Below are 22,486 nucleotides of genomic sequence, written 5' to 3' on the forward strand. Positions count from 1 at the left end.
AAATCGGATGGTGCTATGGGAAAGCATCCTCTTGCAGTATAAATTTGAAAAATGTAGTTACAAACACTTGTTCTTACATAGATGCAATTAACGGTTTTAAGAAGTAATTTAATTTCACATTTCTGAGGATGATTTTTTTGTAGAAAATCCATCAGAGCAGGGATAAAATTAAAATAAACAGACCATTTTCATAATGTTGCTCAAAATATTCAAAAATATACAGCTTTTGGTAAATATATTCACAAATGCACATACCATACATAAATCTAGCTAACAAATTCTATAACATTTTATAAAACATACATTTTTATAAAATGTATGTTTTATGTTTGAAATAAAAATATTATTGCAAAAATTTTTAAAATCTCTTTAACGTTTATGGAAAAAGAAGAAAGTATATGCAAGATTTACTGTCTTCAACGTAGGCCATAAGGGAACTGATAAAAGAATCAACATAAATATATTAACTCAATGGCCATATATTATTTTTCAGCTTAATGACCAATGGAAAATGATTAATGCTTTTTGTTCATGCAGGGCTGGACTTCGTGGTAGATGCAAGCATGCAGCTTGTCTTACTTTTTATTAGTAAAGAAGAAAAAAATAGAACCAAGAACAAATTTACAAGTTTGGAATAAACCAGCAACTTTCAAAAAGAAAGAATATAAACAAGCAATAAGGTTTAACCAGATTTTTTGGAACAAGGAAAAAAATATAGGAAAACAAACCAACACATATTTCCAAACGTAATATACCGATAGAAAACTCTACAGATATTATGTACTGAATGAAGAGTGCATTGCCCAGAAATGCCATGACTATGCTGTTTTCCAGATGGCGTTATCAGAGACAGTGACATACTTTATTGATTATTGGAAATAAAATATCCATCAAAACTTAGGAATGCTTTTATAATTAATGAAGACAGACAAATAAAAGTAAAGCTTCCATACAGCATTAATCTATGCCTTTTTTCTAACTGGGTTTTTTTTTCATTTGGAAAAATTAAAAAAAATTATTCCTATGTTATTACTGTAAGAAGTATTACATCTGACCACGCTACAAATATCTTGTTTCTTTATTTCAGGAAAAATTTATCAAATTTGTCATGTTAACTCAGTTGTAACTGTTGTTTGTAACTACAAGGTTCACTATTTTACCACAAAGTCTCCATCAGTAGTGCAAAACATATAGGCAGGAAGCCAAATCTTTAATTGAATAATAATAAACATTTTTATCCTGATCCAACCTCAGCTTACAATTCATATAGAACAAGTATGATTATTATTTAAAATGTTAGTACTGTGCGTATTGATTGATAATTTTTAAGTAATGTCAGATTTGATTTGAATATGATTTAGTTTTTAAGTAATGTTCGATTTGCTGAATAATTGTAAACCATTTAAACTTAGGTTAACTTTAAAGAATGATACTTATGCTTATTATTCAATTAAAGATTTGGCTTTCTGAAATAAGCATTTTAGTGTTGATAATAATCAGTAATACTTAATATTGTTTTTAAGAAGCTTTTTATCTAATTTATTATCTCCTAGTTTTTATGGTTGTTTATTTGCAACTTGTTGAAGCATTTTCCTTCTTGTTACTCAATAATTAAGAGACTTCTTTCAATATCATTTGATATGAAATACTTCTTTCATTCTCAGCATTGGTGCTGTTTGTTCCGAAAGGTTTTGATTGATTAATTGGAAATGATGCATGTATCAATAACTTCAGACTCTTGTGTTAACAATTACATATTAGAATTCAGTTCATTTTCTTTTCAGATTTAAAATCTTTTCTTACACAAATTGAAAGTAGACTGAAGAGGTTTATTTAAAAGAAGCATAAAATATTTTTTTATTTAATGTAACTTTTTACACTAAATCACTACACTGTTTTATCTTTAACAATAAAAACCCAGCCCTGTTCTGTAACACAATATTCTTATTTATTAAATATTTTTGGTTTTAAATTCTTTGTCAATTACTAGAAACAAATGAAAAATTATGTAGCTATATTGTGTGTGTTGTTTTTTTTTTAATATTCAATAATTTAATATAAAAATAATAAATATTATTTTGCTGAATTTTCTAATGGTAGCTGTATTATTTGTTAAGTAAGTTAATGTCTGTTCAATCCGAAAAAATCTTTCGGTAGACTGCGTCACAGCTATTCAGGTTATAAAACTCCTTCATTATTTTTTACGGATGCATTTCGAGCTAGTTTAATTTTCTAGCTCCTCTTCGGTGCTACAAAATAAAATTCAATTATTGAATTGACAAAAACGCAAGTAGATAATGTTTGTAAACATTATCTACTTGCGTTTTAAAACAATAAAAAACATTTCACAATACTCTAAGGATCTCCACAGGTTTCACTGGTTTATTTTTCACACCGATGGAGTACTTCTAGTTTCCATTTACAATATTTTCACAATCTTAAAAATTATTTTAAGGGCGTATGTCGTATTACATCAAAATAATGTTCATCATGCTACACAAGTAATTATAAATTGTAACTTTTAGTAACATTTTACAATATTATTTAAAAACATTTTTTAAAAAAAGGTTTTGTCAAAAATATAAATATACATGCAGGTTTCCTTTCAGTTAAAAGTATACTATTTTAAAAAAAATATCAGTATATGTTGTATAATCTTTGAATGGCCCTTCGTACAAAATGATTTTTCATACGCGACGATGTATAATTCTTACGATATCATTTATTAACTTGTCGTTGTGCCCTCTATCATGTTGTACTATTGCTGGTCAATTTGCATGCCATTTGGCAGATTTATTAAATTATTACCATTATATTTTATTATCTCTATATGTTCTTTGAATTTTCATTTATAAATATTTTTCTCATAGTGTAGGATTTTAATATTATTTCTATCTATTTGACAGTTACTATTTTTGATGTGGTTATAACCAAGGGGAATTATTATGTTTTAATCTTATGGCGGCTTCGTGCTCTTTAATGCGTAATTCTAAAGTCCGACCCGTTTCTCCTGTGTATTCTCTTGGATTTTGACAATTACAATTAATTTTATAAACTATTCCAGTCTTACTTAACAAATATTATATATATCATGTTAAATTATTATATTCAATTGTTTAATTACATAATATAACATAAGTTACTGTAATGAATAAATTATTGATTCAAGAAAACATTCATAATCAGTATTTTTTAATGTCTCTAACATTAAAAATCTTAATGAATTAATAATAGTGTAATAGTTACAATACTGATGTGCAAATAGTGTTTGATTGTTTGTTTGTTTAGTTAAGTTATGGCAACGCAACACTTGGGCGATCTGCCTAGGGGGATACCTTCCGGGAGGTCTTTTTAAGGATAACTGGCTCCTGTTCAGGCCTACTGGAGGAAACTGAGAAAACTCCACATGGCCAGTGCCTCGCCTAGCCCCGTCCTGGCAAGGTGAAAATCCACAACCAAACTCCTAGTGTTCACGGAATGCAAGAAGTTTTGACAGTAGTTGGTTTTGTCATCATCAAGCATGTATTTCAAACGCCAAATGGTTTTTGAAGTCAAAACAGTTGATTTTTGAACAGAATTTCAATTCAGATTTAAACACAGTAAAGAATTAGTTACAGAAATTTTAATAAGAGTTGAAATTTTTGAAGAAACATACTTATAAAAATTCAATAAAGGTTATTTATTATAAAGGTTTAAAAATTGCAGATCCTATTAAAATTTTTGTAACCAATTCTTTACTATGTTGGAATTTAAATTCAACCATTCTGACTTCTTGAAAAACCATTTGATGTTTGAACTCTAGATGATGACAGAATTAGCTACTGTCGAAACTTGAATGTTTTTCTGATTTTTGTAAGTTTTGTTGTTTTTAAAAAAATATATCAACTCCAAAAGTCAATTTCCTTTAAGAAAAAAATATAATGCATACTATTTTGTTAAAAAATCTAATAATTTTTTGATAATGATTTATATTATTATGTTCTTGAACAGTTTAATTTTATTTTCACTTTCCCAGCTCTGTTACACATAACAGAGGGAAATTATGGTAAACAGTCAAAAACTGACCCCAAAATTTTACATTTTTGGACTCAGCACCTTGAAACATTGAGAAATGCAAAAGAATTTGGAGGGATTCTTTCTGTATGTATGGATGTTATGTAGTGTGTGTGCGTGTGTGTGTGTGTGTGTGCAGCACAGTTTTGTTCACATTTATTGAAATTTAATAACTTCTGTGCTTTTTGTCAAAAATTTCTGAAATTTTGCAGGGAAGTTTGTGTATTAGGGGGTTGAGGCTAGTAGGGTAAACTTGCCTAATTCGTACCCCTTAAGGAAAAACCATCATATTATCGAAATTAATAAACAAAAATTATTTTTTCATTTTAAGTAACTTTTATTTGAGAAATATTTTATTACTACCATAATCAAATTTAGCATAAATCTTATAAACTTCTGAGAAATAAACAATTTAAAAAAACACTAAAAAAGTACGATTTAGAACCATTCATCTTAAATCGTACTGATATATTCTTAAATCGTACTTTGAGATCCTATCATTGGTTTGCATCTTAAGAATCAAAATCTTAATCAATAATGTATTAATACGTGTGTAGATTCGGCTGATGGTCTTCGCCAATTCTTGGCAGTCATTGCAGTTGTAATCTGTTGCTTTTTATTGGTTCCTGCGCAAAGTTCATATACCCATATCTCACATCGTGTGCATTTGATCATACTTTTGTGGTTATTTTTGAAATCAGTAACTTAGTAAAAAAATAACAGTTTACGAATCGGTAATAGCTTATTGTGACATTCATCTAAAATGGTTTTCCTAAATCGTACCAGTACGTTTTAAGAACTTGCCTGGAGTACGAAATAGGCGCAAGAGTCGAACAAGTTTTACATTTGCCTCCAAGAAATTTGACAACAAATACTCATATATCATCACATCAGGTGAAATCACAAAAATACGCATTAATACGTCACAGATAGTTAAAAAACTTATTCACGATCCAATTTGAAGAACGTTCTTACGAAATGTGCAAAAATATTACAGAAAAAGTTGAAAAAACTTCCCTTTTCAATATTTTTGTCGAAAGCAGCGTAACAGCGTGTTGTCTGTCAGATGGTAATATGGCTGACTGTTATTTACTTTTTTTGTCACTAAAGGCACTAATAGCTATTACCGGAGTCGAGATATAAGCAAAGTACGAATTAGGCGCAAGTACGAATTAAGCAAGTTTCCCCTATATTTGGTTCTTAAAGGTCAAAGGGGGAGATAAAAGGGGTCATGTGTCATATCTTGAGTAGGGTCGGACTTAAGGATGGTTTTACTTGTTATTAGCATTTATCAGTTTTTTATATAAAACCATCCCGAAATTAAGTTTTTTGCCATTATATAATAATTAAAAATATAAAAAATTTTTTAAAAATAAAATATCATAATAGATTGCACCACATACAGTTTTAAATGTTATTGATTTTTAAATATATTAATTATCATTTTTGTTATATTATTGTCTACTTAGGACTTATTATATTGATGTTTTCGTTTCTGCAAAAAAAGGAAGTCTTATTCAGAAAAAACAATCTGTATTTTTCACCTGGTTTTTTGTAGTGTTCAAACTCTGACCATTGTAAACTGATACATATATTTCCAGTTACATTATTTGACTTTTGTATTGGGTTATTCGGAAAGTTCGTAGCGATTTTTGATAGCCGACAGTTGAGACACCGATTGACGCAAAAATGATTAGAATTGTACAAACCAATGAATATTACGATAAATGACCTTGAGACGCGTCCGTTACAAAAAAACCATTAAGATTATTCAAATAGCGTTTAATTTGGCTCACTGCAAAAATGGATGCGAACAACGTGCATTATCGACACTTGTTTCTTTTCTTTTTTTGTAAAGGCAAAAATGCTGTACAAACACCAAAAAAGATATGTGATGTTTATGGTGGGAGTGCTGTATCAGAATCAACTGTTTGAAAGTGGTTTGCAAAATTTAAAACGGGTAATTTCAGCCTTGAAGATGCTCCTCACTCAGGAAGACCTCCTGTTATTGAAGAGGACCAGATCAAAGCATTATTGGATGAAAACCCTCATTACACAACTCGAGAGATTGCAGACATAGTGAAGTCATCAAACAGTACTGTATTTCAACATCTAAAGAAGCTCGGATACGTGAATTGTTACGACATTTGGATACCTCACGACTTAACGGAAAAAAACTTACTGGATCGCATCTCCATTTGTGATTCTCTTGAAAGACGAAATGAAAATGACCCTTTTCTGAAGTGTTTAGTGACAGGTGATGAAAAGTGGATCATTTATAACAACATCAGCCGAAAACGATCATGGGGTAAGAAAAATGAATCACCATTAAAAACTCCAAAGGCCGGTCTTCATCCAAAGAAGGTCATGCTCACTGTCTGGTGGGATTGGAAAGGAATCCTGTACTACGAGCTGCGTCCACAGAATCAAACAATTGATTCTGATAAGTATTGTTTCCAATTGGATAAGCTGAACATGGCAATTAAAGAAAAACGTCCGGAACTGGCCAATAGAAAAGGCATTGTGTTTCACCAAGATAATGCCAGATCTCACACGTCTTTACGAACATGCCAAAAATTATTGGAACTAGGCTGGGATGTTTTACCCCACCCCCCTTACTCACCCGACCTTGCCCCGTCGGACTACTATTTGTTCCGTTCTCTACAAAATTCCCTTCATGATAAAAACTTTGATACTTTGGAAGCTTGCAAAAACCACGTGGATCAGTTTTTCGCGGAAAAAACTGGAAAGTTCTATGAAGAGGGTATCATGAAGCTGCCCCATAGATGGCAACACGTCATTAAAAACAATGGCGCATACATAATGGAATAAAAGTATATTTTTAGTAATAAAACAATTTCTTTTATTTCTCTTAAAAATCGCTACAAACTTTCCGAACAACCCAATATATATAAATTTTACAATTAATAATTTTAAAATTTACAGACAGCTAGATATTATCACTGTATAAACATTTACATAGCTAAAAGTTTTATTTAAGATATTATTTACATTATATTTTTTCAGTTATTAGTATAACATAATATAAATTACTATCTATATGTAGTGTAATAATTTTGCCCATATCACATAATCCTAACTTTATTCAGTAAGTTTATTATTGTTTTTTGCCATCTCTTCTGTTTTTCAGTTAAAGTAGATTTGTCAGAATTAGTGATGTAACTATATATGGAGTTATATTAAAATTTTGGTGGCAGATGATATAATATAGATCAGTCACAAGCAGCCTATCGGGTTTTGCTGCTGCCGAGGGCTTTGGCCGCATAACTTTATTTTTATGTTTTCTGACTTGTGTCATTGTGCAAACTTGATTAACCTGATATTCAAGATGAACTACATTCAAACTTAACAAGTGAAGATGACATTAAACTATATATTACTAGTTTGCATATTATTAGTGCATATTATGTTAGTACTTAGTGTACCGGCAGTTACGGAGTGTATTGATACTCGATAGGGCTTAAAACTTTCAACTAAGTTGGAAAAAGTGCATGCAGTCCATCAGAAGCCTATGAAGTGCACTTGTGGTTTGCAGCCAGAAAAGGTTGTTGCTCATCACTGATATAAAAATTGTAATATTTATTTTATTGTAAAAGTAATTAACTAGAGGAAGGGTGAAAGTGAAAAAATGTATTTTTTTTTTTTTCTGATTTAGGAAATGCAGACAAAATGAATTTTGAGAATGTGATGAAATGATGATATCTTTTTAAATTCTTACTTTTTGTATATAGATTTACTGTTATATTTCAAATTAAATATATTTTATGTATTTAATTCAGTAATTCAACAATATATATACATACATACACTAGTAGATGAGCTTGGCATTGCTCAGGAAAAAAATAACAGCAGCAAAGATTATGGTTATCAGATTATTTTGGACTTTTAACTCTTCTACTATATTATATTACAGTATTTGATTTATATTTACAAAGGCTATTTTATGTAAGAGTTTATCACACTGAGTGCCCAATCTAACACATTTAAAAAATTTTTTGAATTGTGTACAGTAGAGGAATAAAGAATTTTTAAAAATGTGTTAGATTGGAATGAAGAAATCTAAGAGTTTTTTTTTTACAGTACCTTCAATGTAGCTGTACGTGAGCTCTGTTAGTAGCACGAACAATGTCGAGTCTGTACTCGATTTCCCTCCAAGTGTTTTTAACCTTTGCAGTGTAACAGTGAGGATTGCTAATTGTATCCTTTCCTTTTAAAATGGATATATCAGAAACAGATGATAAACCCTGTCTTTAACATAACCCCAAAAAAAGAAAGCCAATGGAGTTATGTTGGGCGATCACAAAGGCCAAGGTAAGCCTTCATGACCAATCCATCATTCGGGAAACACTCTAGGTAATTGATACCAGAAAAAACTTTTAGATTTCTTCATTCTTTTGCAGCAAACTGCATTTCATTTCACCTGTTAGTATTTTTGTTATTAATGTTTAGAATGATAAAGCTCTTTCTTGGACATGCTGTATATATATCTTACAATATAATCGAGATGAGTTGATATACATTATACAGTAGCGAGTCATTTATCCGAATCAATTGGGGACTGGGGTTGTTTGGATAACTGATTTTTCGGATAACCGATTATGTACGAAAAAATATATTAACCTGTCCGATGTTAAAGTTTTCTCCGTTGCGTGTCGCTTCATGTTGAATTTTTGTCGATTTTAAGCCTAACAAAAATTTTTATAATAATAATCGAGGCTATTGTATCGTTAAAAATTATTTCTTTATTTTGTACAAACAAAATAAATATATTGAAAAATATAAAAATATAAAAATTATACTTTAGAAGTAAATCTAGTATCAAAAAAGTTTGATTCAGCACGACACAGTCCGACTGGAAAGCGTTCGGATAACCGGTGTTCGGATAAATGACTCTCTACTGTATATATATATATATATATATATATATATTTCAGAATGAATATTTAAGTGAAAACACTATACAAATTTTTTGTAATTAACTTAAAATTATTTTTGAAAAAATGTATGGTAGTTAAAATACAAAACATTTTTAAATTCTTGAATCAGTTTCTTTACACTACTATTTGTTTCACACAGTCTAAAACAAAAATAGCTGCAAATTGACATGGGCTATCAATAGTTGATATATTTAATCATCAACATTAGTTAATGAAGAAAATTGGTATTTAATCTTATCTCCAGTTACAATTATTTTTGGCATTGGAAGTAAGTTTTATTATTTGTGAATAAGTGATAATTCTAATATCAGATTCATTTTGTTTAAAAACAGTCATTACAGCAATTCATTGCCCTAACTTTTGAGATTGTTTTGTAGTATCTTCTGAACAATACACACATTTGTAGAATATTTTTTCCCCCTGAGAAAATATCTTTGATATGTTAACCATTAGTGCACTTTCAAGCTTTAATGCCTTTGATATAAGTATTTATGTAGGTCAAATTAATTAATGAATTAAATTTGAAAATAAGTATTTATTTCAATAAAATTGTATTAATACTCTTTATTTTAATATGAGATTTAATTTTAATTAGAAATGATGATAAAATTAATTTGTTATACACACACACATATATATATATATATATATATATATATCTCAAAATGAGCTTTATTAATATATAAAAAAATTTTTTTCTAGTGCAAGTGCTAGTTCTTCTGATGTAGAAGTTAATGAAGACTTTGAAAAATCTTACAATGAGAATGTAGCTATAGGTGGAAGTACCAGTAACCGTAAGAGAAAAAAGAAACATCACAGACATAAGCACAAACATAAGCATTCTTCACACAAAGAAAAGAAGAGCAGTGGTCATCGTAAACATAAGCATAAACGCCATCATCCTGATATGGATAAAGACATCATTATTTTAAAAGAAGAGAAAAAAGTTTGCAATGCTGAAGATAAACTACTTGTAAATAGTATGGACTTGGAAGAATTGGAAAAACAAAAAGCTTTAATACAAGCAAAGCTTGCTAAGGTAGACAAAGAACATAGATCATTAGTGCCTGATGATTATGGAAGCTCTTCTGATGAGGTTTTAGTGAAAGAGCTAACTACAAATGGAGAAACTAAAAAGCCTTCACTTAGTGATTCTAATTCTGCACCAATCGTTAAATGTGAATCTTCTCCATTAGTGGATGTTAAAAACATTATTCCTGCAGAAAGTAAGTTGTCGGAGTGCAACAATATAAAAGAAGAAAAACGGAAAGATTATTCTCCTAAACTTGAAAGAAATAAAAAGGAATCAAAAGAAATACCTCGTGAAGAGAAGAAAGTGAATACAGATCGACGTAGCCATAAATCTCCTGAAACACGCAGTAGAAAATCTCCTTCATCACTCAGGTATAAATTTGTCTTTTTACTTTGTGAAATTATAGAATGCCTTTTTTGATATTATTACTGATAATAATAATAATAATAATAATAATAATAATAATTATTATTATTATTATTAACCAACACCCACCACCAAACCCCATTCAAAGAATCCACAAAACTGATTTTAAAATGTTTCATGAAGCATTTCTCCATTCTTCAGCAGAATCACACAATACCAAATCAATGACCAAAATCACAAATTTCCAAAGTTCCATTCATTTGAACACTTTTAAATCTTAAATAGTTTTTTCTATTTAAGATTTAAAAGTCTGAGATTCCACTAGTGTAAAAATGAGTGTAAAAACCCTTGCCGTAAATACTTTTAATCATGTGATCTATTTGCATTTATGTTTGGAATGTGATGGAGGTCTGGCTCCAATACCAAAGTTTTTACTTTGACAGTGCTATCAAAGTTACAGTTGTATATGTGATATATCGATATAAAGACAATGATTATATTTTGTGATTTTTCTGTATTATAATTACAAATGTAGTAAAAATAACATCTTTACTTTCGTATATTAACTTTTATCATCGTATTATTAAGATACTATACTACCCTTATAGGCTTAGCTTTTTTATTATATACTCATTTAAACTGAAGGATTTTCTTATGGCTGTCCATATAGGCATTCATTCTTAAAATGGGGATGCCTCTTGTCATAGATATGTGGATACTTTTGATAAATCTTTCCAGATCTCTTCTAGATCTTTTCGAAGTAGCCATGAGATAATGTACTGTATGTGAAAGCTTGTTTCCTGCCAATTTTTGCATGATGTAGATTCTACTGACTTCTGATTGGTTGATGGTACCGTTTTATCCTGTATTTGCATTGAAAGTTGAACATTGCTTGACTTGCTTTATGTTTCTTTTATGACCTGCTCTGGCGTAAAATATCATGGTCATGTGATTAAAAGTATTTATGGTGAGGGTTTTTATGCTTGTTTTTATGATAGTGGAGTCTCAGTCAAACACACCATTAAAATTCTCCAATCAACCACAGAAACATTTGCAAAAAATTAAAATTAAAGATCAGTTAACATTCACACATTCCAAATGATATTTTTTCCCGAATTCTTTATAGTACAGTAAAACTCCCTGTTCTCCAACTAATCATATTTCATTGTATCTACATTATATTATATTCTTGTTTTAAAAGATAGTTATATGCTTTTTTGTTGTTTAAGATCTGTTCTAATTATTAAAGTTACATTTAGAAAATTTTTATTTTATAATTTTATGTATTTTTATCAACTTCAATTTAATCTGAAAAATGCTTTATGTATTTATTAAGGTATATGCGAGATGTGTCCAGAAAGTAAGTACCATTTAGCTATTTAAAATAGTAGGCAATTGAAACAAAAATTATTTAATTACAATTAAGTTATACATAGCTTAAGCTACTTTTCAACATAATTGCCATGTAAATTGGGGCACTTATCATATCTTGACACTAAATTGAAGATAACCTGTTCATAGCATTCCACCACCTGTGACTGATCATTTCTGGAGGTTGCAGTAATTGTTGTTTGCTTTCTGGTGTCACTTGGCATATCCACATTTCATCACCAGTGATGATTATTTTTAAAAAATTATTTTCTTTCCCTTTGTATTGCTGCAAAAGTTCTAAAGCTTATCCAATGTATTTTGTTTTGTGAATGTCCATTATTGTTTCGGCACCCATCTCAAACACAACTTTTTGAAATGAAAGTGTTTAGTCACAATTTCGTGCAGCAAAGATATTGAAATGTCAGGAAATTGTAGAGACAAATCAGAAATTTTGAACTGTACTGGAACAAATCTTCTCTTTGACATTGTGCAGCAAGTCCAGGGATGGGCAGCCACTATGGTCCTTGTTTGTCAGGAACATTGTCTTTCCTTTAACCCACTTTCTCACCATACCTTTACTTATCACAATTGGTTTGTAAATTTCACAAATTTGCTGATGAATTTTATGTGGTTGAACATTTCTCTCATTCAAAAACCTAATTACCAATTGTATTTCACAGCTGGTGGGCCACTCAATTATTTTGAACATTATAACGTATGCTTAGTGATCTTCAACATGAACAAGAAAAACATATATGGCTCAGTTACTTCATTCTTTAGTGGAAGAAGTAACTATGCATGCATGATCTTGACATTGCCAAAATGCATGAGAGAGAGATGCAGACAGTACTTACTTTTCTGGGTACACCTCATATATGATTCTGGTGAATTATAGAAATGGCAGATTGGACTTTATGCATAGAATGCATGCTATCAGCATACTATGCATAAGGTCTTTTATTGCAAGTTTGACATTTATATGTGAGTTTACATTGGTTACTTATCATATGTTTTTTTCTTTGTTAGTTTTTATAAGATGGGTTGCCAGTTAGGGCTATTTCTGAAGTTTACTTGTAATTTTAGTTTTTTTTTGTTCTTTTCATGCCTATATTTAGCAGGTAGCTGTCTAATCACTTGTACCATTCACGTCCTGCCTGTTTTAATCTGTATAGGGCTTTAATTAAAGGCATACTTTATCTTGTCCTTTTGTTTTGAAGTGTTCTGGTTACTCCATATATATTTCTTCTGTTAAATCCCCTTGTATGAAAGCTGTGATCACATCCATTTGGTGCACGTGCATTTTCTTTTCTACACATCCAGCGAGGAATGCTCAGATCATTTCATATCTTGCTACTGGAGTGAATACTTCTTCAAAGTCAATTTCTTCTCTCTGCTCATATCCACATGCAACTAATTTGGCTTTGTAGCAATCAACAGTGCCATCCTGTGTTCTTATTTTATATACCCATTTATTTGAAATTATTCTTTTGTTCTTTGGACGAGGGACTAATTCCTATGTATTATTTTCCATTAAGGACTGAATCCATGGCATTTGACCATTCTGCTTTATCTTCTTGGCTTAATGCTTCTTTTGCACTTGTAGGATTTGACAGCTGGCTGCATTTTGCAAAATCTGCTACCTTCCTTGGTTTTCCAGGCTTTACACTTCTAATTAAACATGGATGTCCTGCTTTGTGTTTCGGTTGTGAATTTGATGTTTCATTATCATGCGTAGGAATATTTTTGTTTTGCATATATGTAAAAGGCACATTACTTTTATCAACTTCAATGTTTTTCATGGTCGGTATTAAATCTAAAGGTACGCTAAACAAGTTCTGTTTATTTTCAGTTTCTAATTTTTCGACGAAACACACATCTCAAACCTTTATGACAGTTTTGGTCCCTTGCTCCCAAAGTCAGTATGCCTTTGACTCTTGTGAATAGCCAACTAGAATGTATTCTTTTCCTTTTGGTTCAAATTTGTTTCTCTTATATGCCCCTTTTGCAGAGCAATTGCTTTGCTGCTGAAAATTCTTATAAATCCAACATAGGGTTTATTTCCAGTCCACAATTCGAATGGAGTTTCTTCTTCTAAAGCTTTAGTGGGACAACGATTTCTTATATAGGCTGCTGCATTGATGACTTCTGCCCATAAACTCTGAGGTACCTTGGATTGACCCATCATACATCTTGCCATCTCAACGAGAGTTCTGTTTGCTCGTTCTGCTATCCCATTTTGCTGAGGAGTATGCTTGACTGTTAATTGCCTCCTTATTCCTTTTTCTTGAAGAAAAAGGAATAAGAAATAGCTTGTAAATTTTTGTGATAAGTATTTTTTTGTGTTGTCAGTAAGAAGCCTTTTGATTCTCTGACCAGTTTCATTTTCAACCCTTTCCTTATAGTATTTAAATGCGTTAAGTACTTCAGATTGGTGTCTAAGCATTGTTAACTCAATGTAATGTGTCTTGTCGTCAATGAATGTCACAAAATACTTAGGGATTCCACACTCATTGGACATACATCAGACTACATTAATCCCAGCGTATTTTTCTCTCTTGTGTCGGACGACTTAAAGGGTAATTGGTGAATCTTTCCTTTGTAGCTTATCTCATAATCAATTCTATCTTGGGTTTGTTCCAATGTTTTTCTGGCTACCATTTTTTTTTGTTTGCTAATTTCTTTAGGTCGTTGACGTTTAGATGACCAAGTCATTGATGCCATCTCATAAGATTGTCACTTCCAGTTTCTTTGGCATTCAATGCTGCATCTGGTTTCATCTGTACTATATATAGTTGATCTCTTTTCTTTGCTATCATGGTGATGGAACCATCTTGGCAAGTAACAGTTGCTGATTCTCTTTTGAATGTGACAGAATATCTATGTTCTGTTATTTTAGGGACTGATATCAAATTATTTTTCAAATCTGGAACAGCCATGACGTCTTTTAGCTTAATTGTATTTTTGGTGTTGTTGACATGCACGCTTACATTAATTGATCCCGTTCCAACAAATTTTAATGCATCTTTTCCGCGGTTTGTATTTCTTTGTGGAGATCTCTATCTATCTCTATAAATTTTGTACAATCATTACACATATGTATGGTGGCTCCACTATCAAGACATCAGTCTGTTGAGTTTGGCATTTGGGCTGTTTGTACTGTGACTACCATAGCATCATTCTTTCTGTGTGTGCTGTTTCTTTGCAAATATCTATTGTTATTTCTACATTCCGCTGTACGATGGCCTGGCTTACCACAAATGTAACATGTTTCTGTGAATTGCAAAGGAAGACGATTATTTCCTTTTTATGTAGTTCTGTTGGGAAGGAGTTTTCCTCTGTTTTGATCCTTTGTATAGTGCACTCTGTTTGACTGCAAATTCCTTCTTCTCTTGTTGTCTTATTTCTTCTTCAATTAGTTTTATTTTTAACAAGTCAGGCTTTGGTATATTGTCTCTGGACTCGATGGCAATTCGAAATGTTTTGTATTTGTCGGGCGATGAATTTAATAACATTATAGATAGTAACTCACTCAGAATTGGGATATCAGCTTCTTCCAATTGTTCAGCTTTTTCCATAAATTGTTACATGTCTCAACATTGATTGTTCAGTTCCCTTTTTTATCTGATAAAGTTGTCTGTATAGTACTGCTTTTTTAATTGGACCTTTCGATTTATGTATCCTTTCCAACTCATCCCATGTTTCTTTGGAAGTTTCTGTCCTCTTTATGTGGCATAACTGGTTCTGCTTAATGCCTAGTAAAATTAATGCCAGAGCCTTTTCATCTTTTCTTAGCTAATCTAGTCGACTGGGATCAGCGTTTGGTTTTTCTATGGATCCATTTACATACGGCCAAAGTTCATTACAAATAAGTATGCTATGCATTTGTAACTTCCATGTTTCGTATTTACCATCATTGAGTTTGTCTATGTGCTGCATCCCCACACTATTCATGGCATCATTCAAACAGATTATACGTTTCGTTAGCAAGCGGGAATATATCACTTACTCGATTCTCTTCATATGATATACCTCGATCATTAAACCCAACCACTCTCTGCAACTATCTTAGGATGTGAATTAATGTAAGGTTGTGTCGAAGGTAACATGAAGAAATGAATACAAGATGCAGGGAAAAAAAACACAACGCATATTTATTTTACAGAAAGCAAGAGGAACAATGTCCACTTAATGGGGGTTTACACCAGTTAGATCATCCATCCAGAGGAGAGGGTGCGATGATTTCAAGTTTAAGGGTTTCATTTACAACTTCCTAACAAAAACTAACAATAAGATTTCAGAAAAAAGTATAGTATATTGGCAATAACTGATAACTGAATAACTGAATGTGATTATTGGGAATGATATTTTCATGGAATGGTAATTTTGGATCATTTTGTTACTAAGTTAAATAAATTCAAAGCATTAAATGGAATTTATTACATTTTTGTCCATTGTCAAAAATCATAAATACATTTATTTACAACTAAAATAAATTAATAAATTCATCAATATACATGGTACAATCCAAAAGTTTGGGGACTGCAGTAATCTATGACAACAAAAGCACGTATTTGAAGTTACAGCGTATGAAATGGATTCTACCAAACCACCTCTACGTGTTTGGGTTAATTTCACCCATGTCATGTGATTAAACCGCGAGCACTGCTGTTTTTTTCCGGAGATGGTTACCGTTGTTCTGCGACGTAATAAAAGTGGAGTTTCAAGAACAACTTCCAACATTTCGACTTTGCCATGGTAGAATCATCGTACACCTTTCTTAGCAATTTTAAAGTCTCCGTAAGTGTTTTATCTAAATGCTGACAAAATTTAATGTTGGAGGTTGTTCTTGAAACTCCACTTTTATTACGTCGCAGGACAAAGGTAAACATCTCCGGAAAAAAACAGCAGCGCTCGCGGTTTAATCACATGACATGGGTGAAATTAACCCAAACACGTAGAGGTGGTTTGGTAGAATCCATTTCATACGCTGTAACTTCAAATACGTGCTTTGTTGTTATAGATTACTGCAGTCCCCAAACTTTTGGATCGTACCACGTATTACAAACGATGAAGTCAATAAATTGACTTTGGTTAAAATTTTTCTTGTTATTTTTCTTTTTAAATTGTTCCAAGCAGAGGGAACTGTACTTTGTTATGTACTTTACTATGAAACAGATTAATTTTGGATCTTTCCATTTTATTTAAAATAATTTAATAGTTTTATTTGTTGGCTGAAGTTTAATAATGATAAACAGATTTAACATGCTTGATGTATACATTGTCCAAGTAATACATTGAACAAGAAAAATTACTGGCAATCAAATTTAATAATCTGTTGTAGTCCTCTGTAAAATCATATGTTTCATTTGAAAATAAAAAACAATTGAAAATATGAATACATTTTACTAACTGTGTAATATCCCATTGAAAATTATGTACATTCTTACATCAGTTACACATGAGAGTTTGTAAGGACAAATGTAAAAAAGGGTTAATTATTTAATTAAGATTACATAAATATTATTTCTGATAAATAATATTACAATAATATTATTTATCAGAAATGTTAATTTTTTAGTTAATAATTATTACTGGTGTAATTCCAATGATGTTTCTATGTTGCATTTTAATAAAAGGCCGTAAAGAACTATTAGTTAAACATAAAATGTTCAAAATATCAGTAATAGTCCAATAAACTTATGTTCAAGATTTCAGGCAAAATTTAAATAAACTTTAAAAATGTGAACAGGATTTCCGACAGGGTCATTATTGGTTCCTAAGAGGTTGTTATTTGTAACTTAGTTTATTAATAACAATATTTACTATTAATTTAAAGTAATTACAATTAGGTAATAAATATATTTTATTATAACTGTAGCCTCTGCAATGGAGAGCAACCAAGGGCGTTGCCAGCCAATGGGCCAGGGGGGGCAAGATGATATAAATTGATAGAGGATATGAATTGTATGTAGGTAAAATAAAAACGATTCATAAATTTTAAGAAGCTTAAGAAGATTATTTTAATTAAAACATAATCTTCTTGGGTTTTTGGTGAATTTTTCTACTACTTTATTATTAAAATCCTTTATGTTCTCATTGATGATCTTTCTATGGACACTCATCATAGCAAGACCATTGAGGCGACTTTCCACCATGGTACTTCTTAGCCAGGTTTTTATCCGTCTCAGGCTGCTAAAGGATCGCTCTACAGTACATGTTGTGCACGGTAGAGTAATCAAAATTTTTGCGCTTTACTTGTTTCAGGAAAGAAAGTTTTCGTTTCTTTTAGAACATCAACAATGAAAGAACAAAGCTTCAGTGTATTTTTTGCGTAAGATTGCTTGTACACCACCTTCTTTTTCGGACATTGTCGAACAACCATCAAATCCTAATCCAACGCATTTTACTGGAATAAGTTCTTCTTTTGTCAAAAATTCATCAATGGTTTGTGTGATAGATTTCGCATCCAGACCGTTTAGCTCGACAAATCCAACAAACACTTCTTGGAGTTCGTTGTTTTTCTCATGAAAATAACGCAGTCCAATAGATAACTGTTTTGTTCCAGAAATGTCAGCTGTTTCATCTGCTAATACACTATATGCTTCTGCTTCTTTTACTTCTTTTATAATATCTTCCTTATTATAGAAAAGATATGTCACTTTATGATTTAAAAAAATTATATTTATTACAAATGCATGGCATCGTTTTTACATTTAACATAAACACGCATAGGCGTGCGTTTCAGGTCGCATCACGCGGGAATTATAAATCGGGCAATAAATGACTTAGCATTTAAATAATTTTTTTCGCATGTCTAGGGAGGGGCAACTGCCTCTCTGCCCCTCCTCTGGCGACGCCCTTGAGAGCAACCCTTATTGCTGCTAATAAAAAAAAAATTATGATGATGATGATTTTTATTACTATTATTGTCTAAATTTAAAAAAAACATTTGATTTTTCTCTTTTAATTAGGCCCAATTAATCAATAAATGAAATATGTCATTTTTTTAAATCTTTCATAAATTATTAAAAAGTTGTATACAAATGAATATTGAATTAATTATTTTAAAAGATTAATTTAATGCACATTTGGCAAACAAACCTTATTAATTGTAGTATTAATTTGTTCAGTTTCTATACCTTATTATAAATGACCTCAGTTGTTTTTCTTTGTTTTAAAAAGTGATTTAAAGACATGATGGATCAGAGAAAAGTGCCAGAAATTTATCAAATGGGGTATTATAAGGGATTTTTAAAAAAATGCTTATGTAAAAAAAGATACTTCTGAGTATTCATTGCTATACTGATTAAAAAAAGTTCATAAGAGACAATATATTGCAAGTTTATTGCATGCAATTTAATCCACTCCTCACTTAACGACTTACCTGTTTAACAACATCTTACATATTACGGAACAAGAAGAAGATGAAAATTAAAACAAGGTTATCAAGTCAGAGTTTCCTTTAGACCTTTTCTTTGTCTAGAAGAAATAAAAATTATTAAGCTTATTTAGCAACTAATTTGCTCGACGACCTAGTCGTAGGAATGGAACTCGGTCGTTAAGTGAGGAGTGGCTATAGTCTTAATTTGTTAAATAATTATAAAATTAAACTAAAAAATATTTTAAAAAATATCAAGATAGGCTTTTGGGGAAAATTTTAATGGTAAATAGTGTTTATAACAACATTCTTAAGTAATCCTTTAAATAAATTTTGTTTGTAAAACTTTCATAAACGAACCAGGTTTAAAATTAACTGAAAGGAATTACAGTAGAGCATCGATTATCCGACCCCCGATTAACCGACCGCGTTCTAGTCAGTAAATTCAAATGTCCGCTAGTGATGTGGAGCTACGATATTTGGTTATGTCTTGGCTACTTTAATATTATTTTTGTTAAATTTTTGCATGTTTTAGCTGGCAGCACTGGCTCCTCCATGAAAGGGAGGCTAGTATTTAAACCAGGCCTAATACTAATAATGTATTTTTTCATACTTTTCGGTTATCCGATCAACCCCAGTCCCCAATTAAGTCGGATAATCGATGCTCTACTGTAATGCAAAATTAAGTTGTGTTTTATTTTATATATTATAATAAACAATATAAAGAATTTAATGTGAGTATCTACCAATATAATATATACATTTAAAAATCATTCCTTAAGATAGAATCTGAGTAAAAATAGGATAAGATTTAAATCTAAAGGTAAGGAGTTTTGGTGGCGATTTCTCAATTTTATATAAGTAAATTTAATGTTTTATTCATTTACAATAATAATAATGTTTTTATTCTATAATTCTGACTTTAAGGTTGGGAGAAAAAAGTATTTATAATGAATAACATTTTTTTTATATGCAATTAAAAACTTGTTTTATAACATTTAAGGTATATAAGGAAGGTTAAATAAATTTGATAAAAATATATGTTGTTCAGGATAAACAAATAACATTTAAAATTAAACAGCTGTTTGTAACATTGTATGTTATATCGTATGTCATTGATTTATTTTAATTTGGGTTATATTATGAGTACAAATATTTAGTTGCAGGTTTTTTGATTTTGATGGAATTCTTTATAGATTTTCAATTTATGTATGTGGGTGGAAATGCTACATGTATTTATAGAATTATTTTTATATAAACGTCTGCTTTACAGACTTAAATAAGGTATATATAGCTATGATGCTTACTATTTTTCTAAAGTTATTACAACAACAAAGAATTCCAGATAAATTTTAATTTGATGTTATTTTGTAAATTTCTTTGCTTATCTTTTTGTATTACCTTCCTTTTCTTTTATGGAAACATACAGATTGTTATTCTGTTGTGTGGTGTTTGAATTGAATTAATATGCAAGGTGTCCAAAAAGTTACTGCGCAGTGAAAAATTTTAATAAAAATGAAGTTTTACATAAGATATTGCAGTTTCTCCTTCATTAAATGCTGGAGGTGTCTCTTAGAACAGTATTTTTCAACCTTTTTCTCATCATTGACTAGTAACATTCTGGATAATTTTATGTGGACCAGTAATTATGTGACTGAATTATTCATATTTATTAAGCTTGTGTATTATGTAGAGTTACCATATGTAACAAAGTATGTATAGTAACCCTAGATTACTGATTAAATGTCACACAATTAATTGTGCCAGCATCAGTGTGGTCAAATATTTTTCTGTGGACTAGTGAATTTTTTCACAGACCAGCACCAGTCCATGGACCGGTGGTTGAAAAACACTGTTCTAGAGACCTGAAGCCATGACTGCACATGATGCTGCATTTTAGAGGGTGGCAAGAATGATCTGTTTGACGCAATGTGTAATTGTCATCTTCAGCCCCTCTAGAGTGCTCACATATATGTGTTCCTTCCATGCACTCCAGAGAATAGTACAAAATGGAAATGTGCGAAATACAACTTACAGGTCTCTTAATACTTTGTAACAGCATTAAAGTTACTACGCAGTGAGAAAGTTACACGTATCTATTCAGACATTCTGTATTTACAACAATTTAAGAATGTTAAGTCTACTTAGGTTACGATACTTACCTTTGAAGTCAGAATGTTTGAATATTTCTAAAATTATATATATGCTTTTCTAGGGATAAACATCGTAGAGATAGAAGAAGTAGAGATAGATCACCTGTTAAAAGGTTTGATCGATCTAGATCGTCAAAATCCCCTTTAAGGAATAGTGCAAGATGTATGAGAAGAGAAGAAGTAGTTATTCATGGTAGAAGTAGGTCTCCTTGGTTACCCAGTTCTGAAAGTAAATCTCATTCACCACGCAGAGATTATCGTTCTCCACTCCGGCAATCGACTCCTCCGAAATCATATATGAGGAGAAGTAGATCGCCAGGATCGCATCACTCTAGAAGTCCGTCAAGAAATTATAAATCCAGAAGTCCAGTAAGAAATCGGAGTCCTTGGCGTCGAGGATCGAGAGCAGACAGTCCATATAGGAGAAATTTTGATAGGAGTTCTAGATCGGATCGTGATAGAAGAACCAGAACTAGGTAAGACGAAAGAAGTATATTTGATCAAATGAAAAATTAAAAATAGTACAATGATTATTATTATTTTCTTTGCTTGACATATTTTATAATTTTGAAGCTTGATAAAATCTATGAATTAACACACAAAATCCTACTAAATATAATTTTGTATATATAAAAAGACATGTAAATTATTATTAAGTACTGTATTTCTGCACAGATAAGATCATGCTCGCTTGGTTTTGCATTTTTGAAACATGCATCTTGCTTTGCTTGTAAGAGCATTATCTCACATATAGGAGCCTGCTCTTATGTGTGCCAGCTTGCTTTTGACTTAAGAGCCCTGGACTGCTGTGTCAATGTAAATTAAATTTACATGTGCTGAAGTAACTGTTTAGTGACAAAATAAAAAGCCAAACTAAAAAAAAATACTCTTGATAGTATAAAATTTTTTCAAAAATAGTGTTTTTAGGTACTTTGCCTGATTGTAGTGCTGCTCCATCTATAAGAGTAAGTGTAGAAATGCGATAATTATATTGCATATTACAGTAGAGTCCTGGAAACTCAACTTTTGGTAATTCGAAAATACATAAAACTTGTTGTGTCATTCCAAAAACAGAAAAAGTAATCTAATTTTCACCTCTAACTTAACCCTTTTGATCCTTGTGTTATCATTCTTTGCTGGCAACACTTGATAACAGCATTAGTTTTATGTGTTA

The 22,486-nt window shown here is 30.9% G+C and overlaps 1 protein-coding gene across 3 annotated transcripts in view; it reads left to right on the forward strand.

Moving 5' to 3' along the window:
• Nucleotides 1-22,486, forward strand: part of Prp4k (Pre-mRNA processing factor 4 kinase) — a 65,831-nt gene that overhangs the window by 16,106 nt on the left and 27,239 nt on the right. For 2 of the 3 annotated variants that reach the window (XR_010882401.1, XM_067283239.1), the window contains exons 2-4: nucleotides 9,714-10,415; nucleotides 11,747-11,770; nucleotides 21,375-21,788. Coding sequence is in view for 2 of the 3 variants with exons in the window: in XM_067283239.1 (XP_067139340.1) it covers nucleotides 9,714-10,415; nucleotides 11,747-11,770; nucleotides 21,375-21,788 (1,140 nt within the window). In the remaining variant the exon portion in view is untranslated. The remainder of the gene's footprint in view (nucleotides 1-9,713; nucleotides 10,416-11,746; nucleotides 11,771-21,374; nucleotides 21,789-22,486) is intronic. The other variant, XM_067283249.1, reaches the window with a different exon arrangement.

The sequence above is a fragment of the Centruroides vittatus genome, unplaced genomic scaffold (genome assembly GCF_030686945.1).
Source record: "Centruroides vittatus isolate TY-2023 unplaced genomic scaffold, ASM3068694v2 contig_1213, whole genome shotgun sequence".
Lineage (NCBI taxonomy): Eukaryota > Metazoa > Arthropoda > Arachnida > Scorpiones > Buthidae > Centruroides > Centruroides vittatus.